Source organism: Molossus molossus, unplaced genomic scaffold (genome assembly GCF_014108415.1).
Source record: "Molossus molossus isolate mMolMol1 unplaced genomic scaffold, mMolMol1.p scaffold_m16_p_19, whole genome shotgun sequence".
Taxonomy (NCBI): domain Eukaryota; kingdom Metazoa; phylum Chordata; class Mammalia; order Chiroptera; family Molossidae; genus Molossus; species Molossus molossus.
In genome coordinates this window covers 27,575,931-27,597,769 of record NW_023425354.1, presented here as the reverse complement: position 1 = coordinate 27,597,769, position 21,839 = coordinate 27,575,931, and the positions used below count along the sequence as shown (strand labels likewise).

The 21,839-nt window shown below is 49.6% G+C and overlaps 1 protein-coding gene across 2 annotated transcripts; it reads right to left on the bottom strand.

Annotated features, from left to right (window-relative positions):
• Positions 1 to 450: 450 nt before the first annotated feature.
• On the bottom strand, positions 451 to 21,647 carry COPZ2 (COPI coat complex subunit zeta 2). Of its 2 annotated transcripts, none has more exons than XM_036269044.1 (9): positions 21,597 to 21,647; positions 9,165 to 9,239; positions 7,582 to 7,663; positions 6,507 to 6,598; positions 6,014 to 6,069; positions 5,301 to 5,378; positions 3,336 to 3,387; positions 2,714 to 2,752; positions 451 to 783 (listed from the first exon to the last, which is right to left on the bottom strand). In XM_036269044.1, the coding sequence occupies exons 1-9, from the start codon at positions 21,612 to 21,614 to the stop codon at positions 736 to 738; spliced, it is 540 nt and encodes a 179-aa protein (XP_036124937.1). In that variant the 5' UTR covers positions 21,615 to 21,647; the 3' UTR covers positions 451 to 735. The 2 variants fall into 2 exon arrangements, with proteins under 2 accessions (XP_036124937.1, XP_036124936.1); XM_036269043.1 differs by lacking the exon at positions 21,597 to 21,647 and adding an exon at positions 9,996 to 10,106.
• Positions 21,648 to 21,839: the final 192 nt, after the last annotated feature.

The following is a 21,839-nucleotide window of genomic DNA, read 5'->3' as shown; positions in this document are numbered from 1 at the left end:
GTTTGACCCCTGGTTGGGGCGGTATGGGAGGCAACTGATTGATGTTTCTCTCTCACATCAATGCCCCCCTCCCACTCTTCCTCTCTCTCTAAAAAATCAATAAAAACATATTTTTTTTAAAGAAAGGAAAAAAAGAGTAAAGTTACTCAGAATCTCCCGTGGGTCCACCATGTGTGCACCATCTTTTGTCTCCTTTTCCCAAATAAGCGCCATTCCTCCTATTACTCTTTTACTGTGTAACACAATCATATGGGGCCTCATGGTATTTGTGTCACACCCCCCTCACTATGTTAAATTGTCCCCTTGCCCTTGTCCCACATCTCCTCAATCACACAACCATTGGGATATGCCCTGGCAATGGGCATCCTAAAGACGAGGCACAGAAAGTGCAGGAGCCCTTAATAGAACACACACACTTCCTAGGCCAAGAGAGGAGACCACAGGCAGGAGACAAAAGCAGGTTTATTAGGGCTCTGGGGTCAGGGATGCCTAAGGTCTGAGTTTTAAGCTCAGCTGGTTCTCAAGGCCCAAGGGGCAGGCTAGGGCCATGAGAAAGTGGTGACTCAGTGCTAAAGCCAAATCTTTTCATCTCAGAGTCCCTGGCCAGGGACCTCAGGAGCTGGTTGTGGGAGGGTGTAGGAATACAGAGGGGTCTCTCCTGGCCCCTGGGGTCTTTGAGTTTTTGCCAGGATTGGGGAAATAATCTGCAGGCAGGGAGCCTCCAATGCACAGCCCTCATTTCAGTAGCGACCATTTAATTTGTTCCTTGGCAGACTGAAGAACCTAGGGGTGGGGGGAAGGTTGAGAGAAAGAATTCAGGGGGATGTCAAGCGCCTTGATACTGCAGTGAGAGGGAGGTCTACAGCCCACCTTCCCTAAGTGTCCCTGCAACTTCTGGTCACTAGGTGGCAGCAGCTCATCTCTGCCTGACTTGAGTGGGGACAGGCCAGCCAGAGGAAAGAGCAATCCAAACTGGCTGCAGCCAGCTCCCAGCCCAGGCCCAAACCTGCCCAGCCCTCTGGTTTCTGCATCTGCAGTGGTGGGTGTGGCAGCAGGCCCGACTTTCCCATACCATGTTAGCTAGCTCCCGCCCACAGTGCCACGTCCAGGCAGAAACTGGGCCCAGACCTGACACTTCCCGAGCCCAGACACCTCAGCAAAACTCTAGGTCTGGCCTTGGCTGGCAGTGTGTCCTCCACACCCCACTCCAACCCACTGCTGATGTGGCACAGCTGGCAAATGGTGGATGGCCAGACACTGCCCGGGACACCTGCTCTCAGACTGTTCACTCTCACATGCAGCTGAGGAAGCAACCTCAGTCCAGTGCTTGTGCGAATCCATACAAACGCGCGCACACACTGCCAACATGGTGCCAACTCCACGTATCTCTCTCAGATTGTCCCTCTGGCCACCAAGCCTCATTCCCTTCTGAAGGTTCATCCCAAATTGTTTGGCTCTTCTTCCTTCATGGTCTCCCTTCCTTTCTTAGGGACAGCCTTGCCCTGGGGGTTCTCCTGCTTCTTCTAGCTAGAATCCAACTTTCTCCTCATTTTATCTTCCACTCACTACCTGCAACTTCCTGGTTTTTTTAATCAAGAATTCCATTAAAAGTGCTATGTCTTCATTCCTTCTCTCTGTGGAAAAATAGGAGTTGTGCAAAGAGTTTTCCATGCATTAGCTCATCTAGTTCTCATAATATTTCTCTGAGGAGTGTCCTGTGATTATGTGAGGCCCAGAGAGGTTGAGTAACTTGCCCTAAGTCACCCAGACTCTAGGTGGTAAAGTGGAACATACATTCTTATCTGCTCTGCGCATGCTCCCTAACCTCTTTGGGCCTGAACACTGCCATGCAGCGGCACTCCTCCCAGCAGGGTCTGCGCCTGGAACCACGAGGAGGGAGAGGCAGGGTGAGCACCAAGGGCAGCGACAGGAAAGTGGGCAGCACACCTGGGGCTCCACATGGGATGTTACACACCCATCAGGGCCTGGGCCACCAGAGCAGGAGGTAGTTAGTGCCAGGGCAGGAAGCTCCATAAAATCAGGATTAGTCTGTGCAGAGAGACCTGTGGGCGGACAGATGGAGGTCAAGCACTCGGCCTGATAAGCAGGAACTTTGCACAGCTGGGAAACCAGTCATGCCACACACAGATCCAGGGACGTCCCCGTTGCCCCACATGCACCCCCAGATAGGACCATGCAGGGGACTGGCGGGGGTGAACTTTTCCACAGCCGGGTCAGTTAGGGGCTAGGTGGCAAGTGAGGAGTGGAAAAAGTAAGATTCTACCCCAGGCTCAAGGGTCCCTTAACAATTCCCACTTGGATCTTAACATCAAGGGGTGAGGGTTTGGAGGAAAACTCCTATTTGTTGTCCTTTCCGGGTTAGGGGGAGCATCAGGGGCCCGAGTCCCCGGATTGCTTTGGGGGACAAGTGACCCAGACATCTCTAGGGTGAACAGCTTCCCCCAGGGTTTCAATCTAATGATACCAAGCCAGGAGACGAGGTGGGCTGCCAGGAAGGCATGCATCAATTATTAACGCCCAGCTCGGCACCACCTCGGGGACTCTAGACCTCCCGTGACTCTCTCCCCCAGATGGCCTGTCACTGCCTCATCCCTCCTACACCCTAACTTATCAGACTTGACAGCCCCCACTGGGTCCCCCTGGGAGGCTCTGCTCTCCCCCCTCCAGCCCAAGGCAGATGTTGGGGGCCTACCTGGGCCACACTCTGCTCAGTCAAGCCGCTGTCATCTGCCTGTGGGGAAGCAGTACCAGAGGCCAGTCAGGCCAGGGCGGGAGCACTGGGTTTCCAAAGGGAGGTGAAGGGCTCAGGGTGGTGGTGAGTGATGCAGTGGGTAGAACTGCACCTGTGTCACCAGCTAGAGGAAGACCTACACCTTGTCACCCGGAAGCCAGGAACCCCCGGGGCCCTGTCTATGGGTGCATGGAGAGTTAAGGAATAAAGATGGGAGAAAAGGTTTAATTCAGACAGGAAAGCCAGGGGTTCTATCTAGACTCCTACTCCCCAACCTCAAGGCCAAGGGAGCCAGCCACCTGGTGTCTCTGAGAGTTTCTTTTCCCAGTCTGTACTTCCCACCATGGAGGAGGGGGAGGTGCTTGGTGATGCTACAGGGGGAGAGCACAGATCTCTTTTACTGTCACCCCCAAACTTCTGCTCCCCCAACAAGTGCATTGTCCCAGTAGTTGCTTCTGCTAGAGGAGCTTGGGTTCCCCAGCCCCCCACCGCTCCACCCCCACCCCCTCCTGGGAGGACAGGAGGTGGGAGGACCGGAAGGGCAGCTTAGAGGAGATGAAGGGGCATGCAGGAAGACTCTTACCCTAAAATTCACTTTCTGGATTACTTGCTGGGGGTCACTCTCCAGAATCACGCTACAAGATGAAAGAGAAACCAGGAGGAAAGTCAGTGACATGTTCTCCCCTCTGCAGCCTCTCCCTGCTAAGCTTCCCTCAAGCACCATTCCCCCTTCATGGTACCTTCCCCCTGATAGTCCTCAAGTCAGAACTTGCCCCGACCATGGAGATCCCCCAGCTCTGATTCTTCTACACTTCAAACCAGTTGCTCACACACTTGGTCATTACTGGGCAAACGCTGTGAAACAGAGTGAGTCCAGTCCAGAACAATTGGGGTGTCGAAGTCGAGGTTCAAAACTCGGAGTTCTTGAAAGTTCACTTCCCCTTCTGGGTCAGGGATGGAGTGAGGAAAGTTCATTGAAGGAAAGGCAGGTGCCTTGGGTCTCTAGCTTGTTCCACTATTATTCTATGCCACATCCAAAAAGAAAATGGAACTCCAAAAACCAGAATCTATCTTCCCTTTTGATAGATCCAAATATTGAGGCTTGTCTCAGCTAAAGAACATTCTTTCATGATGTGTTGGGGGTACTCTGGAACCATCCGTGGGTATGTGCAGGGGTGCAGGGGTGAGGGCCTCACTGTGGGTGGGACAGACCTCAGGGACTGCGTGAGGCTCCTCCACGGCAGAGGCCTAGCTTTATTTCTATACCAGTCCCCGAGAAGTGAAGAAACATTTCTCGAGACCCTTTTCCAGGCCTCATCAGCAGGGTACACCCAGCCCCAGGCTCCCTCACCAGAGGTCCTGTCCTCCATAAGACAAGCATCCCAGGCCAGTGCTCTGGTTTAGGCTTTGACTCGACTGGCAGTTCCCTGATTTTCCCTGGAGAGAAACTGTGAGCTACTCAAGAAGCAGAGACTGAGCCTGCTGGAGGCACGGACCCAGAGGCTTAGAAAGTTTACGTTCTCCCTGGTCCGGGCCCTCCCTAGGCCTTGCACCTCATTTTGTAATTTTCTGTACTTCTGGTTCCACAAAACCTGGTCTTATTCCACTCTCTTTCGGGTTGCAGCAATTAGCACAAGGCCTTGCAGTAGCGGGCAGCCAAAGGGGAGGGAAGGAGGAGGAATTCCACAGTATTCCATCTCCCAGAGCGCCCTGCCCCTGGGCATGTGGTACAGTGCCATGGAAAGAGCACAATCTTGAACCATGCCCATGGTTTTAGATCTTGGCCCTGCCCTGTGACCTTGAGCAAGTCACTTGAATCTCTGAGCCTCTGTTCCCTCATCTCTAAAACGGATGTAATGATAGAGGTGTGTGGATGTCTTTAAGATTATCAGTTTCTATTATCCTTTGTTCTAGAGCCAGAACTTCTCTCCAATTATGGTCCTTCATGGAAATTCACTAACCAGCCCTTCTCATAAGGGCACCCAGCTTCCTTAGAATATAATAGCATACTAATAGCAGGTGACATTTATTGAAGGAGAACCATGAGCTTCACCAGCATCACCTTATTTAATCTCCATAGCCTATGAGGTAGTTCCTTTATCATCCCCATTTGAAAGATGGGGAAAGTGAGGCTCAGGGAGAACAAGGAACTGGCCCAGATCAGCATCTAGTTGGCATGGAGCTCTAAGAGTGGCCAGTGTGGAGGCAGCAGGGCTCTACCAGAATAAAGTCCTTCTAGGGAGGGGCAAGTGTCTGCTGCCTGCTTTTCCTGGGCCCTGGAGAGCAAACCACTTCCCCCAAACCCTGCCTATTCAACAGTCATCCACAGTTGGACATCAGATTCCTTTCTTGTTTGCTTGACTTTGGCTAAGACTGACATCAACCTCCATCCTCATGAATGGGGTGGGGGATGAGATCACTGGGGGTATGCTGGGGGAGGGAGGGAGAAGGTGGCCAGAGATAGCCTACAGCGTGCTAGGTGCAATCTAGAGCTGATGGCCTTCAAAGCACCTCCCACTGTGAGTGTCCCTGACCACCCGCTCCTCACCCGCCATCCACAATCTCGTCCAACACCAAGAAGGCTCCATCCATGTTCTCCAGCAGCCAGCGCTTCTCCACGTTCTTCCTGAAGGAGACACAGCTCCTGAGCCTCCCCATGGCCAGGAGGAGCCAGGTCTCTGCCTAAGTGAGACAGACCCCCCTCTCCATCCATACTCCACCGCACCCCCAACAAGCACTAGGAAGGATGTCAACGGCAGTGCCTATGCAAGGGATTCCTGAGCAGAGGGTGGCCTGCTTCCTTAAGCCCTCCTTGCCCAACCTCCCACACTTGGGGCATTGACACTGTGCCCACCATGACACCCTGATGTATTTCATAGCTAGTTTAGCACTATAGCTCTACTATAGCTAACTGTGCTGACTGAGGAATTTATTTTTGGATTATCCTAGTTTGGTGAAAATCACCCTGAGCCTCAAGTCAGAAAACCTGAGTTTGAGTCTCTGTTCTGATATAAACCATTTGTAACCTCAGGCAAAGCACTTAACTTCTCTAAACCTCATTTTCTGGCCATACCCTCATATGGCTCTACTCCGGATCATACCACGTAGTTAGGTAAAGGGCAGAGGCCTCGGAGGGGATGCTCCAGCTCCAGTCTTAGTCTTGTAGGAACTTCGGGACAAAAGCAGGGAGGAAGGGCCCTGCTTCTATGATGTATCAAGGCCTGGGGGATGGGGCCTTGGAGGGCAGAGGACCTCACTCACCTTAATACGTGGTTCAGGGACTCAAACAGGCAGGTAAGAACAGACATGAGCATCAGCTGGGGGTGGGAAGATATGGGAGGAGGAAAATGAGAGAGCTTGAGGTTGAGAAGGCCAAAAGAAGACCTCAGAGTCTACCTGCATGGGAAATTGTCCCTTTCCAGAGTTGACAGGGCTGGCTGGAGACTGACTGTGCATGGATTGGGAAGCTCTAGAGTGCCCAACTGTGGGACACGGAGTGTATCCTTCTGTAGTGAGGTTTAAAAAAAGAAACAAAGGCTCCTGCAGATAACTTCATTTCTTGTTCCTAAGGAACCTAAGGGGCATAATGGGTATGCCTTGTCCCAGAAAAAACCATTCTGGCCGCTCACCGGCTCCCAGAGTCTAGAAGGAGGGGGTACCAATGGTAAGCCTCCAGAACCCAGCTTCTACCCCCATCTCTAAGCCATCCCCCCACAGACAGACCCTCCTGGTCACCCCAACCTCCTGAATTCACCTCATTCTCGTGGGATGAGCCCACCACATACAGGAAGAGGTCAATGCTGCTCTTGTAGACGATGGTCATGCCCCCAAAAAATGCGATCTCACCTAGAAGTGGAAGAGACTTTTAGTTCTGGCCTCCTCTGCCTGGCCCCTCCTCCCATTTCCAGCTCTGTACCTGTCCCCCTATTTCTTCTTCTCTTTCCAAGGAACCTTTAGAAAGACTAGGACTAGGGACACTACCATTAGGCTACTCTGTGTCCTTCCCTCTACCCTCTATTTCTAGAGAGCCTCATTCTGAGGACTCAACAAACCCAGTTCAAGGTTGACCTTCCACAACCCCCTCCATCATGTGCAATGCCATGGACCAGTCCCAAGCTGGTAGGGGACCCCCGACTCAGCTGGCCTCTTCCCCTCAGCTGGGGGTGGGAGATCTGAGAGGGATAGGGGAAGGAAGATGGTTTCCTGGAGGTAGAGATAAACAACTGGGAAGGAGAGGAAAAAGAACCTCTGAGCTGGTGTGGCTCAGTGCTTGAGTTGGACCCATGCACCAAGAGGTCACAGGTTTGATTCCCAGTCAGGGCACATGCCCAGGTTGCAGGCTGGATCCCCAGTAGGGGGCGTTCAGGAGTCAACCAATTGATGCTTTTCTCTCATGATGTTTCTATCTTTCTCCCTGTCCCTTCCTCTCTCTCTAAAAAATCAATAAAATCATTAGAAAAAGAACTTCCGGTCCTGGCCGGTTTGGCTCAGCTGTTAGAGCGTCGGCCCACAGACCAGAGAGTCCCAGGTTCAGTTCCCACTAAGGGCACATACCTCGGTTGCAATTTGTCCCCAGCCCCGGTTGGGGTCGTGTGGGTGGCAACCACTCGATGTGTCTCTCACATCGTTGTGTCCCCCCCCCCCCCCCCCCCGCTCTATCTGAAGATAAATGCAAAAATGTCCTTGGGTGAGGATAAAAAATAAAAGAACTTCCGAAGAAAAGAAAATGGCCTGTGGGTGTGCAGGGTCCACGGGGACAGATGCGTCTAAATGGAGAAGACCACCGTGTATATCTTAGAGTGCTGGGTGAGGAAGAGGAGGATACTTACTGTCAGTTCTGCTGGTCTTATTGAAGACATTTTTCTCGAAGGCCATCTGCTCCTTCATGGAGGGGAATGTATCATCATAATACTATGAGAAAGGGAAGGAGAAGGGGTGATAGTCATTCCACAGAGCTGGGCTCCTGCATGGATGGGTGGCAGGGAATGGTGGGTGCTGGCCAAGTGCCCCACCTCCTCTTTATTGCCCTCTAGGCCTGACTGCTCACTGTTTTCCCATAAACACAAAATTTAAGCAAAGAATATTAAAAAGTAGAGAAATTCTGAGGCCTGTTTTTGGAGTCCTCTCCTGATTCTTGGAGGCTTTTGTATATTGAGCAGATGTGTGGTGTGCTGAGGACTGGAGTGGTAACCAAGGCACACTGTTTCTACATGAACCTGAGTCTACAGGAAAGAGGGTAGAGCCCAGGGTCCTTCATCACAACAATAATCATAACCACTACGGTATTATCCCCATTGTACTGATGGGGAAAATGAGGTATGAAGAAGTCAGGTGACTTGCCTGACATCTCACAGTTGTAGGGACAGAACTGGGGTTCAACTGTAAGGATGGTTTGACTTCATGCAGAGTTATGATGAAGACTAAATAGCTAAGGAAGACTTCCCAGCATACATTGCACAATTAAATCATTGCTATTTTGTCTGGGTTTGGTGAACTTCTCTTTCTGACTCAGTTTCTTAACCTGAACATGAATGTGTCCTGCTGGGAGGCGGTCCTAAAACCTTTGGCATTGCTGATCCACCTCTGACCATTTGCTGAGGCAAGGTGTGGTGAGCTCGGCTTCCAATTTTCTGGCTGTGGATTATGCCACTTAGTATCCCAACTGTGGGCAAATTAGTGGTCTCCCTGTTGGCCACTGAAGGCATGAAGACAAAAAATTTTAGCCCCACACAAACAAATCTATAATGTATTTCATAGCTAGTTTAGATACTATATTCCTACTATAGTTAATTGTGTTGACAGCAGACATTTATTTTTAGAGTATCCTAGTTTGATTTCCCTAGGCCATGTTCACTGGGATAGATACCACCTAACTGACTAATTTGTGCAGTGAAAGCTACCCTCCTGAGCGCCAAGTCAAAATACCTGAGTTCAGATCTCTGTTCTGATATTAACACTTATGACCTCAGGCAAGTCATTTAGCCTCCCTAGACTGCATTTTCTTCATTTGTGAGAGAGAGAGCTGGTTATGCAGTCTCTAAATCCTGTCTGGTTCTAAATTCTTAGACTCCTCAGACTAAATCCTCAGGATTGATTAAGCTGTTGAAGAAAAGTGGAGGTTGCTTGTTTAGAATTTGGGGTCCCAGGCTCAACACTCCACTGACTCCTTCCATGCACAGGGTCCAGCTGGCTAACCAAAAGATGATGAGAAGGCATTTCAGGGGACATGATTAGAAACAGGGATCAGCAGTCTAACGAGGCAAGAGGATGGACAGAATGACCTTTAGAAGGTCTATGCTGAGTGCCCACAGTGGGGTCTCTCCTGAGACAGGAGAGTCAGCTGGGCGGGGACTTCTGTTCTTGGGGCAGTAGCACAGTTTTCAGGGGCCCTCCGGTGAGGATGGGAGGTTACCTTGGCCAGCAGGCGGTGTCCGTCATTATCTAGAATGAAAACAGCCTTGATGGTGTAGAGGGAAGGTTCCTGCAACTGACATGGGGTGGGGAGTGGGGTAGCTCCGTTGGCCCCTGTCATTGGCTTTATGGGATTTGCTGGCCCCAGGAGTCCATACTCAGGCTCCAGTGACCCCAACCCCAAAGGTCCACAGCTGGTTCTGGCCCAACTCTGTCCCACATGGGCCAACTCCGGTCCTTTTCCCCTCCCAGGAAGATGTTCCACTGCAGGCCCCTGGTGGGCGCTCTGCACATTGGGTGCGGAAGGTCCGCCCGGGCCCAAGTTCTGTCATGCACTGACTGCTCCAGAGCCCGAGTCGGAGTGTATCACAGAACTTGGGCCGGGGGGACAGCGAGCGGTGCGCCTCCTCCTTCCAGCTGACCTCGGGTCGAGGCCGGACCCACTCTCTGAGCGCGCCCCCAGCCCCCTGACGCGGGTGGGCTCCAGCGCACGCACCTCGGTCCACCGCCCCTGGGAGCGCGAGTCCTTACTCTTACCCCTCCCTGCAGAATCTCAGTCCACCCCACCCCCAGGCTGTCCCCATCGCTGCTCCAAATTGAACCAGAACTTCAGCTCCACGCGGACTCAGGACAGGCCTCCGGGACAGTCCGCGCCCGCAGGAACTTTCACCGGCCCTGGCCCGGCCCCCTCCCTGGGCTGCTCAGTGGTGGCACCAAGTTCCCGGCGCCAGGCGTGCGAGTTGAGAGTTGGCTGACCCCCCCACACCCAAACCCCACCCTGGCCCCGATCCCTGCCGCCCCGGACCCCGGCGCCCGCCCGCCTGCTCCGTACCCGCGACCCAGCGGGCTCCCCGGCTCGGGCCGGCAGTGTCGGGCCCCCGGCTTGGGCGGCCGCGGCCCCCTCCCCCGGGTGCGGACGTGGCCAGGCCTCCGGCCGCTGCATTCCGCTCGCCGCCTCGCGCTGACAGCACCTCCCGCCGCCCCGCCCCCGCGCCCGCCCCGGAGGCCACCGCCCTCCCCTCTTTCCCTGCTCGGTGCCTGCCTTTCCTTTTCCCTGAAGCCCTTTCCTCCTTCTCGCCCTCCCAACTTTCCCTTCCCGCCCCCTCCGCCCTGTGCCCCACACCCCAGTTTCCTTTCCTCACCCCTCATTTCTTTCTCTCCTACTCGGCTCCTTCCCCTTCCTGAAAGTCCAGAGCCCATCCTCACTTTGTCCTAGGACCAGCCTCTCTGCCTGTCCCCTCCTGCCTTGGGTTTGGTTTGCGCTGGTGCCCGCAGACTATCCTGGAGCCAGCAGAGAACACAGGCAAAGTCCAGTTTTGTCTCTTAACCACTGGTAGGTACCATGGGGACAAATATAATCGGGTCTCAGGGACAAGTTGTGGCAATGAGAGCAGAGGAGAGACCCTCTGTGCAGAACAAGTTCTCCCACTCCTCCCACTTCCTCCCCGGAAACCATGGCCCCTGGGGACTCTCTGAGGTCTCCCAAGACACAGTCTGAAGCAAGACAGATGCCTAGCAACACAAGTACTCCACCAGTGGCATCGGGTTTGCCATGCTTTGGTTTCTTTGGTGTAAGGATACCAGAGGACAAGCTTTTCCTTCAGGATACTCAAGGCCAGTGGGAAATTCACACTGCAGCACCACACAGTTAACAGTACTTCCCATTTACCTAGAAAACTGTCATGCATGTATTTTACACTTAAACACTTTCACATACATACCTAATATAACCCACACCTAATAGGTCTTATCACCCTTATTTTAAGGAAAGGGAGACTCAGACCTTTTCAAGGTCTTATTAGCTAATAAATAGTTGATCGGAGATAGAATCCAAGTTTCAGGCTCAATATTTCTTCCCCAATCTTCTCTTCAAGGCCTCTTATGTTGGGCCCCAGAAGCACGTATCCCAGATGACTGCCAAATGGGTTTCCCTCTGCTGAGTACTATCAAGTCTTATTATTCTTCAAGTCTCAACTTCAATGTCATCACCAAAAGGCCCTCTCTGACATCCACTGAATGGTCTCTCCTGTCACATTCTCTAACTCAGCACCATATGTATTTCTTATATTGTCCTTTTCTCAATCTCTAAATATTATTTTTACTAATTCGTTTACAAATGTGTAGGGTCCTTCTCCCCACCACACTCTGAGTCCTATGAGAACAGAAATAATAGGTCTGTCCTGTTCAGTGTTGAATCCCTGCCCCCCCCCCCCAAAAAAAAACAGGGCCTGACTTGGCAGGTACTTAATAAGCATTTGTTGAGTAAGTGAATGAATAGATGAATTCAGGATGAAGGAGATCATGTGTAAATATTCACAGACCACCCATTTTAATAGATTTTTTTTCCCTTTATTGATCTTAGAGAGAGAGGAAGTCAGAGGGAGAGAGATATAGAAACATTGATGAGAGAGAACATCAATTGGCTGCTTCCTGCATGCCCCCCACTGGGGATTGGGCCCACAACCTGGGCATATGCCCTGACCAGGAATTGAACCGGCAACCTCTTGGTGCATGGGTCGATGCTCAACCACTGAGCCATACCGGCTGGACCACAGACCACCTATTTTAAAGAAATAATTAATATATACTTAACAATGAAACTATATTTTATGTGATGTACAAATATTTATTGAGTACTCACTATGTACCAGGTACTTTTTGAGTCACTTGGCTTCAAGAGTAGACAAAATAAACAAAATATTTGCTCTCATGGAGTTTATATTCAAATGTTAGTTTGTGTGCATGCATTTCTGTGCAAGACAGAAAATAAAGTAGATATTATGTGAGTTGCTGATAAGTGCTACAAAGAATAATAGAGCAGGAATGGGGATCAGGAATGTGAGGGGTTGGAAAGGGCAGAATGCTATTTTCCTTAGTGTCCCTGGGGAAAGCCTTCAAGAAGGTGACATGTGGCTACTCTCTCCTTAGAGGTAGTCTGGCAGGCTAATCCCCAATAAACCTGCACTTCTGGAGACCCTGAAAAAAAAAAAAAAGAAGGTGACATGTGAAGAAAGAGCTGAAGGAGGTGAAATAGTAAGCCATGTAAACATTTGATGAAGCCCTGGCTGGTTTGGCTCAGCGGTTAGAGCATTGGCCTGTGGACCAATGAGTCTCAGGTTCTATTCCAGTCAAGGCATAGACATCGGTTGCAGTTCATCCCTGGCCCTGGTTTGGTTGTGCTGGAGGCAACCAGTCGATGTGGCTCTCTCACATCGATGTTTCTTTCTGTCTCTCTTCCCCCCTCCCTCCCACTCTATCTAGTTATAAGTGGAAAAATATACTTGGGTAAGGAATAAAAAGAAAACAAAAAAACATTTGATGAAAACATCTGCTGAACCTCTCTCTATGATGAGTTAGATTTAAGCACACCTGGATCGTCCTTGCAGGCTGTCAGAGGTATATTAGTGAAAAGTAACCAACACTGTTTGGTACAACACTGTTTGGTACAATGAGGGGGAAAGAGGCAGTATTTTATTTGGCTTCCCAATCATCAGAAGTTATATCAGTGGTCATGCCAGCTTGATATGTTATAAAAAAAAAATATTGCCCTGGCCGGTTTGGCTCAGCGGTTAGAGCGTCGGCCTGCGGTCCGGAGAGACCCGGGTTCGGTTCCCGCTAAGGGCATGTACCTCGGTTGCAGTTTGTCCCCGGCCCTGGTCGGTTGTGCGGGTGGCAGCCACTCGATGTGTTCCTTTCATATCGATGTTTCTCTCTCTCTGTTCCTCTCTCTCCCTCCCACTCTACCTGAACAAAAAATAGAAAAATGTCCTCAGGTGAGGATAAAAAATATATATATATATATATTGATTTGATATCACATGATCTCACTTATTTGTGGGATATAATGAGCAAAACAAACTGATGAACAGAATGGACCCGGAGACATGGATGTGGGGTAGAGACTGACAAACTTCAGAAGAAGGAGATGAGGGGAGGGAAGAGATAGACCACAGAACGTATATGCATATATGCATAACCAATGGACATAGACAACTATGCAGGGGAGGGGGGGACGGAATCGGGAGGAGGGTGTCAATGGGGGAAGAAGGAGAACCATCTGTAACAAAAATTAATTAATAATGTAAAAAATACTGATTTGATTATTTTGATCCCTTAATATTTCTGTGAGCAAGTCCATTTTTGGTTCATACTTACAGAAAAGCCTCCAGAGGCATTTCCTAGCTTCTTGTGGTGTATGGTACCCACAGTGGGAAGGTCAGTTTGTAGAAGAAGGGAGGGAGGAAGACCCAGGAAGACAGAGGACTTAGGGAGCTGGCGTGGCTCCATGCGGAGAGGTGGGGAGGAGTCAGTTACAGGAGGAGTGGATAAGAAGGTGCTGGAGAGCCCTGGCCGGTTTGGTTCAGTGGTTGGAGCGTCGGCCTGCGGTCCTGAGAGACCCAGGTTCGGTTCCCGCTAAGGGCATGTACCTCGGTTGCAGTTTGTCCCCGGCCCTGGTGGGTTGTGCGGGTGGCAGCCACTCGATGTGTTCCTTTCACATCGATGTTTCTCTCTCTCCCCCTCCCACTCTACCTGAACAAAAAATGGAAAAAATGTCCTTGGGTGAGGATAAAAAAAAAAAGAAAAGAAAAAGAAGGTGCTGGAGAGAGGCACAGGGCCTGGCCTAAAGAGAAGGCCAGGGAAGGAAGCTTAAGGACCTCAAAATCCTCATAACCGCCACCTCCAACTACCTTGGCTGCTCTTTATTTATTTTTTTCTTTATTGAGTTTTAGAAAGAGAAGAAGGGAGAGGGAGAAAGAGATAAAAACATCAATGAGAGAGAACATCGACTGGCCACCTCCTACACGCCCCAACCGGGGATTTGGTCCACAACCTGGACATGTGTCCTGGCCAGGAATCGAACAGGTGACCTCTTGGTACATGGGTCGACGCTCAACCACTGAGCCACACCGCGGGACGGCTGCTCTTGTTTTAATCACCAGGATGCTGTGGTGAATAGTTTCAGAGCCCTCAAGTTGAACTTTTCAAGGAAGAGGTTCTTCTCATTGATGGTTCTACCCCAAACTCCCTCAACAGAGATGCCAGGACTCCTTTCCTTCTCAGGGCCCCCAGCCCAGGGTGCCCCTTTAATGAGATTCTGTGTAAAAATATAAGCTCAGTGTGCACAGTGTTGGGACAGTGTCTTCCACAGAGCATCACCTCAAGAGGACTTTACAGTGTGAGCCTGACAACACCCGAGAAGAGTTCAAGTGCAGTAGAAGAGAAGCTGCAGAAGAGCCTCCCCAGAAAGAAGAAGCCAGAGCTGGGTTCACACAGAATGCAGCCTTCATGTTTCCGTTCTCCGCTCCCTGCAGGGTGGGGGCGTGCTCATCCCTAACCGGCATCTGTGAAGTAGCAGACTAAGAATTGGTCCTGAAAACACACGCACGCATGCATATGCACACACATGCACAGATAGATACACATGCACACCCGCCCTTCGGAATCTCCACAAGTGATTCACATGGGTTCCCCTCGGGGCCTTGGTATATCTTGGAGGTGAGACCATTCTGTTTCCTCTGACTCACCCTCCTGCTGCCACATTTCTGTGCTGTCTGTCCTAGGATTTCAGCATCTGTTCTTGTGTGACAAGAAGAAACAGCTCCCTTGGGTAACAGTCTCTCTCTATCCTTCCTGCTATAATGTCAAGAGGGGGAGGTGTGTGTGGAATGTGAGGCATGGGTGTGTGTGCTTGTGGTATCCTCCAGAGAGAAAATGAAAGCTTACATGCTCTGTCTGCAGGGTGGATTTTCAGTTGACCACTGTAAGGACAGCTCTCATGTCTTCAACATATTTGGCTTTCTCTGGGAGAATAAGGTTGTAGGGTGGGCAGAGAGAGTTGTGCAAGAGAGGGAGGGACCCACGCTCAGCTCTGTGCATGAGTGGCTTTACACATAGGGTGTGATTTTTTTTTAAATCCTCACCTGAGGACATGTTTTAATTGATTTTTAGAGAGAGAAAGGGAGAAAAAGAGAGACAGAGACAGAGAAACATCAGTCAGTTGCCTCCCGTATGTGCCCTGACTGGGGATCGAACCTGCAACCTAGGTATGTGCCCTGACTGGGAATCAAACCCACAACCTTTTGGTGTATGGGACGATTGATGTCCCGACCAACCAAGCCACCTGGCCAGGGCACATAGGATGTGATTTTTACACTTTGGATATTTATATTGTTATTTCCACTTAGCTCAGGAGGCCCCAACTAATAAGTGGCAGAGCCAGATTTTTGAACCCAGCTGCTTCCCAAACACCCATCCTCACCTCCTCACACTAGCACCTCCCTGACTGTGACATGCCGCAGCAGAGCTGTACAGAGAAAATTACCCAACATTCTTTGGCACTACGTGTTGAGGACATACAGGATGACAACTGAACTCAGCTTCATAAAATGTTATACCAAAACATGAGTGAACAATGAGGCATTTTTATTGGCTAGGTCAAGGAAGAGAGCATTTTGACACCGAGAAGGAGTACCTCCTCTTTCAGGTGGTGATTCTAGTGTGTGCTCATACATTACCACAGTAGTCCTTTTTTATTATTATTCTTTTTTTTACCCTCATCGAGGATATGTTTTTATTGATTTTGGAGAGAGGAAGGGTGGAGGTTAGAAAGAGGGAGAGAGAGAAACATCCATTGATGTGAGAGATACATTGATTGGTTGCCTCTCATATGTGCTCTGACTGGGAAAGATCCTAAACCCCAGGTATGTGCCCTGACCGGGAACTGAATTCACAAAGTTTCAGTGTATGGGACAATGCTCCAACCAACAACCACCAGGCCAGGGTCCACTGTTGTCCTCCTTTTTCTTTTTTTTTTTTTTTTATCCTCACCCGAGGACATTTTTCCATTTTTTGTTCAGGTAGAGTGGGAGGGAGAGAGAGGAACAGAGAGAGAGAGAGAAACATCGATGTGAAAGGAACACATCGAGTGGCTGCCACCCGCACAACCGACCAGGGCCGGGGACAAACTGCAACCGAGGTACGCGCCCTTAGCAGGAACCGAACCCGGGTCTCTCAGGACCGCAGGCCGACGCTCTAACCGCTGAGCCAAACCGGCCAGGGCTTGTCCTCCTTTTTCAATCTATTTATCTTCAGATAGAGTGGGAGGGAGGGAAAGAGAGGGAAACATCGATGTAAGAGGGACACGTCCATCAGTTGCCTCCTGCAGGACCCCGACCAGGTTCTGGGGAAGAACCGCAACCAAGACATGTGCCCTTGACTAGATCGAACCGGTGACTCTTTTGTCTGCGAGCTGACGCTCTAACTGCTGAGCCAAACCAGCCAGGGCAGGGCGACCGTTGTCCTTTTTCACTCAACTTGGATTCTTGTTTCAAGCTAGTGATTCTCTGGCTGTAGAGAAGAATCACCAGAGGAGCTTTTATAAAATCCCGATGCCCAGGGCTGCTCTGGGAAACTCTAATTTAACTGTTGGGGGGTAGGACCTGAGCACTGATATTTTTTACAAGCCCCTCCGGGTGATTCTAATATGTAGCCAGGATTGAGAAGCGATCTCCTGACAGGTGTGGTAGGGGTGCACAGGGAGAAAGGCTGGCTTGCAGAAGAGCTTTAACCTATTTTGATGGTTTAATGGTAACAAGGTTGCTAATGATGTTTACCATGTAAGAAAGGTGCCAGATGTCTGGATTAGCTGGAAAATTGATTTCCTTGCAAGACATGATAACATTTAATACTGACAGAATGTAATCCTAGAATCTCTCAGAAGGCTGTAAGGAAATCTCAGGCAGGCAACTAATCCGTTCCTCTGGACTAGACGGAAGTTGGAAACTGAGAAATATTTATATAGATTAGCAACATTTAAAAACATTTTTAAAGAAAGAAAAAAAATAATGGGCAACCAGAATAGCAGAAAGACTGCAGTTCCCCTTAAGGGAAAAAGTAATTCCTGCTATTTCAGAACAAATCCAAGCCCCAGCCAGTCCACCTCCCCCCCTCCCCACTCCCCCCTCCAAGGGCTTCCTGGCAGGTGTCACCCTTGCAGGATGACTGGAGGATGGGTGTGCCTGCTGGTGGCAGCAACAGCTTTTCCTAAAGAAGCTAGGTGAGCAGATATGACCAGGACGAGTGGGGATTTCGCAGTTATCCGTCTCTTGTTATGGCTCCAAATTCCTGTGCATTAGAACTAACCCTCTTCCTGGCTTCCTGAAGCCTTTTCTTCTCTCTGGAGCAGTCTGGAGTTGCAGGGGCAAGGCCTGCCTTTATTGAAGGCTCTCAGCCTCTCCCTTAGGGAGAAAGCGCATGTGCTCACTTTTTCCAGTGGTCTTTTTGGTCTGATTTAATGGATATACCAGGACTGATGACACATCAGCATGGGATCCTTCTTTTGCTTCTTGGGTAAATGTCCTATTAACAGCTGTCCCAGGCAAAAGGGGTGGGGATGTCTGGGGAAGGGAGGAGGGTAGCTTCCAGGGAGAAAAACACACCCTGGATTTTACAAGGTTAATCAGTGGGTTCTGGGAAGAAGGTCTGCACCTGCTCACACTACGTCTGGAACTCGAGACAGAGTGGAAGACAGTCTCTCCACCTCCACTCCCTACCTTGGAGTATTAAATATCCTGGGTGCCCACACCCTGCCAGGCCTAAAGGCCTGCTGCTGATTTGACACTGTCTCTATATCCATGCAGTATTCTCCTCAGTCCTTGCAACCAGCCGGCAATTCTTTGTCATTCCCTTTTTCTTCCTACTTTTGTGTAATTGCTAAGCAGTAAACTTTTTTTTTTTCTAACTACAGTTCCTAATCTGCCTCTCTCTCCTGTACACTCAAATAATTATTGTATACTTTTCAACACAGTACTTGAAGTTGGGAGGCAAAAGAACATGAATGGGATAGTGGGCAAAAACAAAAACCTATCTGCCCCTCCACTCAGAGTTAATACAGAGTCCCTCCTATGTCTCAGTGTCGGCCACTCCCTCCACACCCAGGACCCCAGAAAAGAGAGGTTGGTAAGGGTGCTACCTCAAGAGACTGAGTCATTAAAAAGTAACCAAATGGCCCTGGCCGGTTTGGCTCAGCGGTTAGAGCGTCGGCCTGCGGTCCGGAGAGACCCGGGTTCGGTTCCCGCTAAGGGCACGTACCTTGGTTGCAGTTTGTCCCCGGCCCTGGTTGGGTCGTGTGGGTGGCAACCACTCGATGTGTCGCTTTCACGTCAATGTTTCTCTCTCTCTCTCTCTCTCTCTCACTCTCACTCTATCCGAACAAAATATCGAAAAATGTCCTCGGGTGAGGATTAAAAAAAAAAAGTAACCAAATGAATTTCAGTTTTGAGTTATTTGACAATATCACATGCTATCTCCCCAGTGTGGGCTTTATACTTATAGCTGCCATTTTATTTCAGTGGATATATATATTTTTTATTTTAATGGGAGTGAGGGTTTGTTTTTGTTTTGTTTTTTATCCTCACCCAAGGACATTTTTGCATTTATCTTCAGATAGAGCAAGAGGGAGAGAGGGCAGAAGAGAGAGAGAGAAACATTGATGTGAGAGAGACACATCGAGTGGCTGCCACCCACACAACCCCAACCAGGGCAGGGGACAAACTGCAACCAAGTTACGTGCCCTTAGCAGGAACTGAACCCAGGATTTCTTGTCCCCGGTCCAATGCTCCAACTGCTGAGCCAAACCAGCCAGGGCTTCAATGGATATATATCTTTTTTTTTTTTTTTTAATTCTCACCTGGGGATATTTTTTCCATTGATTTTTTAGATAGAGTGGAAAGGAGGAAGAGAGAGAGAGAGAGAGAAACATCCATGTGAGAGACATATTGACTGGTTGCTTCCCACATGACTTCAACCAGGGCAGGGGATCAAACCTGCAACGGAGATTTGTGCCCTTGACCAGGAATTGAACCTGAAGCTTTTTGGTCTGTGGGCCAACACTCTAACCACTGAACCAAACTGGCCAGGGCTAAATATTTATCTTATGTATTTGATATTATGTTAGTCGTATATCCACTATATGACTTCATTTCTTGTCCTAGGCACCTGGTACCTTGCCATAAAGCTCAAAAGAAAATTGGCAAATACAAATGGACTTTTCCAAAACTCAGTTTTGTTAGAGCTAAGGTTTTTTGACTCCCCCAGAAGGGACTACACAGTTTTTTTTTTAATCCTCACCCAAGGATATGTCGACTGATTTGAGAGAGAGGAAGGGGGAGAGAGAGAAACATTAATGTGAAAGAGAAACACTGATTGGTCTCCTCCCATACGTGCCCCAACTGGGGATCGAACCTGAAACTTATGTATGTGCCCTGACCAGAAGTCGAACCCACAACCTTTTGTTGTATGGGATGATGCTCAAACCAACCAAGCCACCTGGCCAGGGCATTTTTGATTTTGTTTTTTTAAACTGTATCAGAGTTTTAAATTGTTCTGTATTTGCTGTGTCAAACGACCACACTTAGTGTGCAATCTCTCCTTTTACCTTCTTAAAATAGTCTTGTATTTAAGCCCTGTAACTTAGTCTAGCCTTGACATCTTTCAGTTCTGTGGTTTTTAAACATTTCCTTCTCAGTGCCCCCTCCCTTAGTATGTTCTTGGAGTTAATGACACACCCCCAATTTCTCCCCCTTTCTTAGTCAATAGTATTTACCTTCATAACCATATTCAGGGGCTGAAGTATCTATCATTTCCTTGGTAACATGCCATATCCTTCAAAACTCATCTCCTTCAAGTATTAATTTCAGCTTTTTTTTTTTTTTTTATTGATTTGAGAGGAAGGGAGAGGGAAAGAGATAGAAATATCGAATGAGAGAGAACATCAGTTGGCCCCCTCCTGCATGCCCCCCATTGGGGATTTGGCCCACAACCTGGGCATGCGCCCTGACTGGGAATCTAACCAGTGACTTCTTGTGCATGGGTCAACGCTCAACCACTGAGCCACACTGGCCACACTTACTTTCTGCTTTTAACAGAAACTTCTAATGACAGGCCTGCCTGCTTAATATCGCCTTCAATTATTCAGGTTAAGTATTTATTGAGTGTCTACTAAGTTCCAGGCACTATTCTAGGTTTTGGAGACTCAACAGTTAATGCACAAAAGTAAAGCCCTCCTGGAGTTTATATTCAACATTTACCAGAAGCAAGTAGTAAAGGGAATAACTAAAATATGTGCTCTTTGAATCAGTGTTTGAAGTGCGTAACTGGATAGTTTTCTGAGGATTCAATGAATGGATGCTGGTGCATATTTCTATGTGGTGAAAGTGCTTTATAATTGGCGAAACACCCCAAATTAACCCTACTAACTCTCCAAACATGTGATGGACTTGATGCTGTTATTTATCAGTTGGCCTTCTCCTTCGTTGTACAAGGACCAATAGATTACTAGGATCTTCCTGAGAGGCAAGAATTTGAGTTGATGCCTTTTTGTCCCACAGCTGGCAACAATGCACTTACAAACTCCAACTTAGTGATTGCCTAAATGTGGTCTTCCGATCAGCTGCATTAAAATTACCCAAGCTGTGCCCTGGCTGGCGTGGCTCAGCTGGTTGCAGCATTGTGCTGCGTGCTGAAAGGTGTCGGTTGGATTCCTGTCAGGGCACAAACCTAGGTGCAGGTGTAACCCAGGTGGGGGGGTGGGGAAGGCTCCTACAGGAGGCAACTGATCTGTTTCTCTTTCACATCGAAGTTTCTCTCTCTACCTTTCCTTCTCTCTAAAAACCAGCAAAAGCATACCCCCTGGTGAGAATTAAAAATAAATAAATAAATGAATGAATGAATTACCCAAGTCCTTTAATAAGCAGGCAGGTTATCAGACTGCCACCCCAGGGTAAATGAATTAGAATATCTAGACTGTGGCCTCAGAATTTGCAGGTTTAACAAGTTCCGCAAGTGATGCTGGGGATAAACCAATGTTTGAAAAATCACAAAGATGTTGGCTAGAGAACACAAGAAACTGAAAAAAGTTCCTGAAAGGCAAGACTAAGTAAGCTCCGTGGGAGGTTGGGCACAGGCGACTAGAAAGGAAGGAGGTGGTCTTCCGGGTGTTTTGATCACGACGAAAATCGCTAGTTACGCCACATCCCTCACATCAGCAACGTCCCACCCCGTTGCGGCAACCCGTTCCCAGGGTTGTTCCCGCGATGTGCCCCTTGCCTGGGACAGGGGTACAACTATCCCAGACTGGCGAGGGGCGTTCCGCCAGGCCTACAAGAAGCGGAAGCTGGCACAGCCGTTTCCGCTGCCAGCACCCAATATGGCGACATGAGCGTCGCCACCACGCGAAAACACATGCTCTGTAATCAGCCTCGACCCCCTCGGGTCTCACTGGACTTTTGCAAGTCACCGTAGGAACCCTCAAAGGGGGGGATCCCGCGCTCCGGCGGCGACACTGCCTCCCAGCCCTAGGCCCTTTATTCCCCAGCCGAACAAAGCAGAGAAGCGCTCAGCCGGCGCGCTTTGCTGCGCACCCAGCTTGCAATACCTCTTGCGGCCAGGGCATGGCGGAGGGGGTCGGGATGCCGGGGGCAATAAGGCCTTCGTCCCACTTATTGGTGGGCCCACGCTGTGGGGCGGGCTTATATACCCATTGGGCGGTGGATTATGCCCGTCTTGGGAAATCGGGGAGAAAGAGGACGAGGCAACTCAGCCATTGGGCTTTCTCTGCTGTCAATCAAAGTGACATCGAACGACGGCCACGGCTTCGTCTCGTTGATTGGAGAAACGT

What these genes read in the sequence shown, in the direction of transcription:
- COPZ2 (XM_036269043.1), bottom strand. Translation starts at nt 10,106, where the DNA reads ATGCAGCGGCCGGAGGCCTGGCCACGTCCGCACCCGGGGGAGGGGGCC. An exon ending in GACACCGCCTGCTGGCCAAG is followed by an intron (nt 7,664 to 9,164) that starts GTAACCTCCCAT and finishes CCTTTCTCATAG; the next exon opens with TATTATGATGATACATTCCC. An exon ending in GACGAGATTGTGGATGGCGG is followed by an intron (nt 3,388 to 5,300) that starts GTGAGGAGCGGG and finishes TTCATCTTGTAG; the next exon opens with CGTGATTCTGGAGAGTGACC.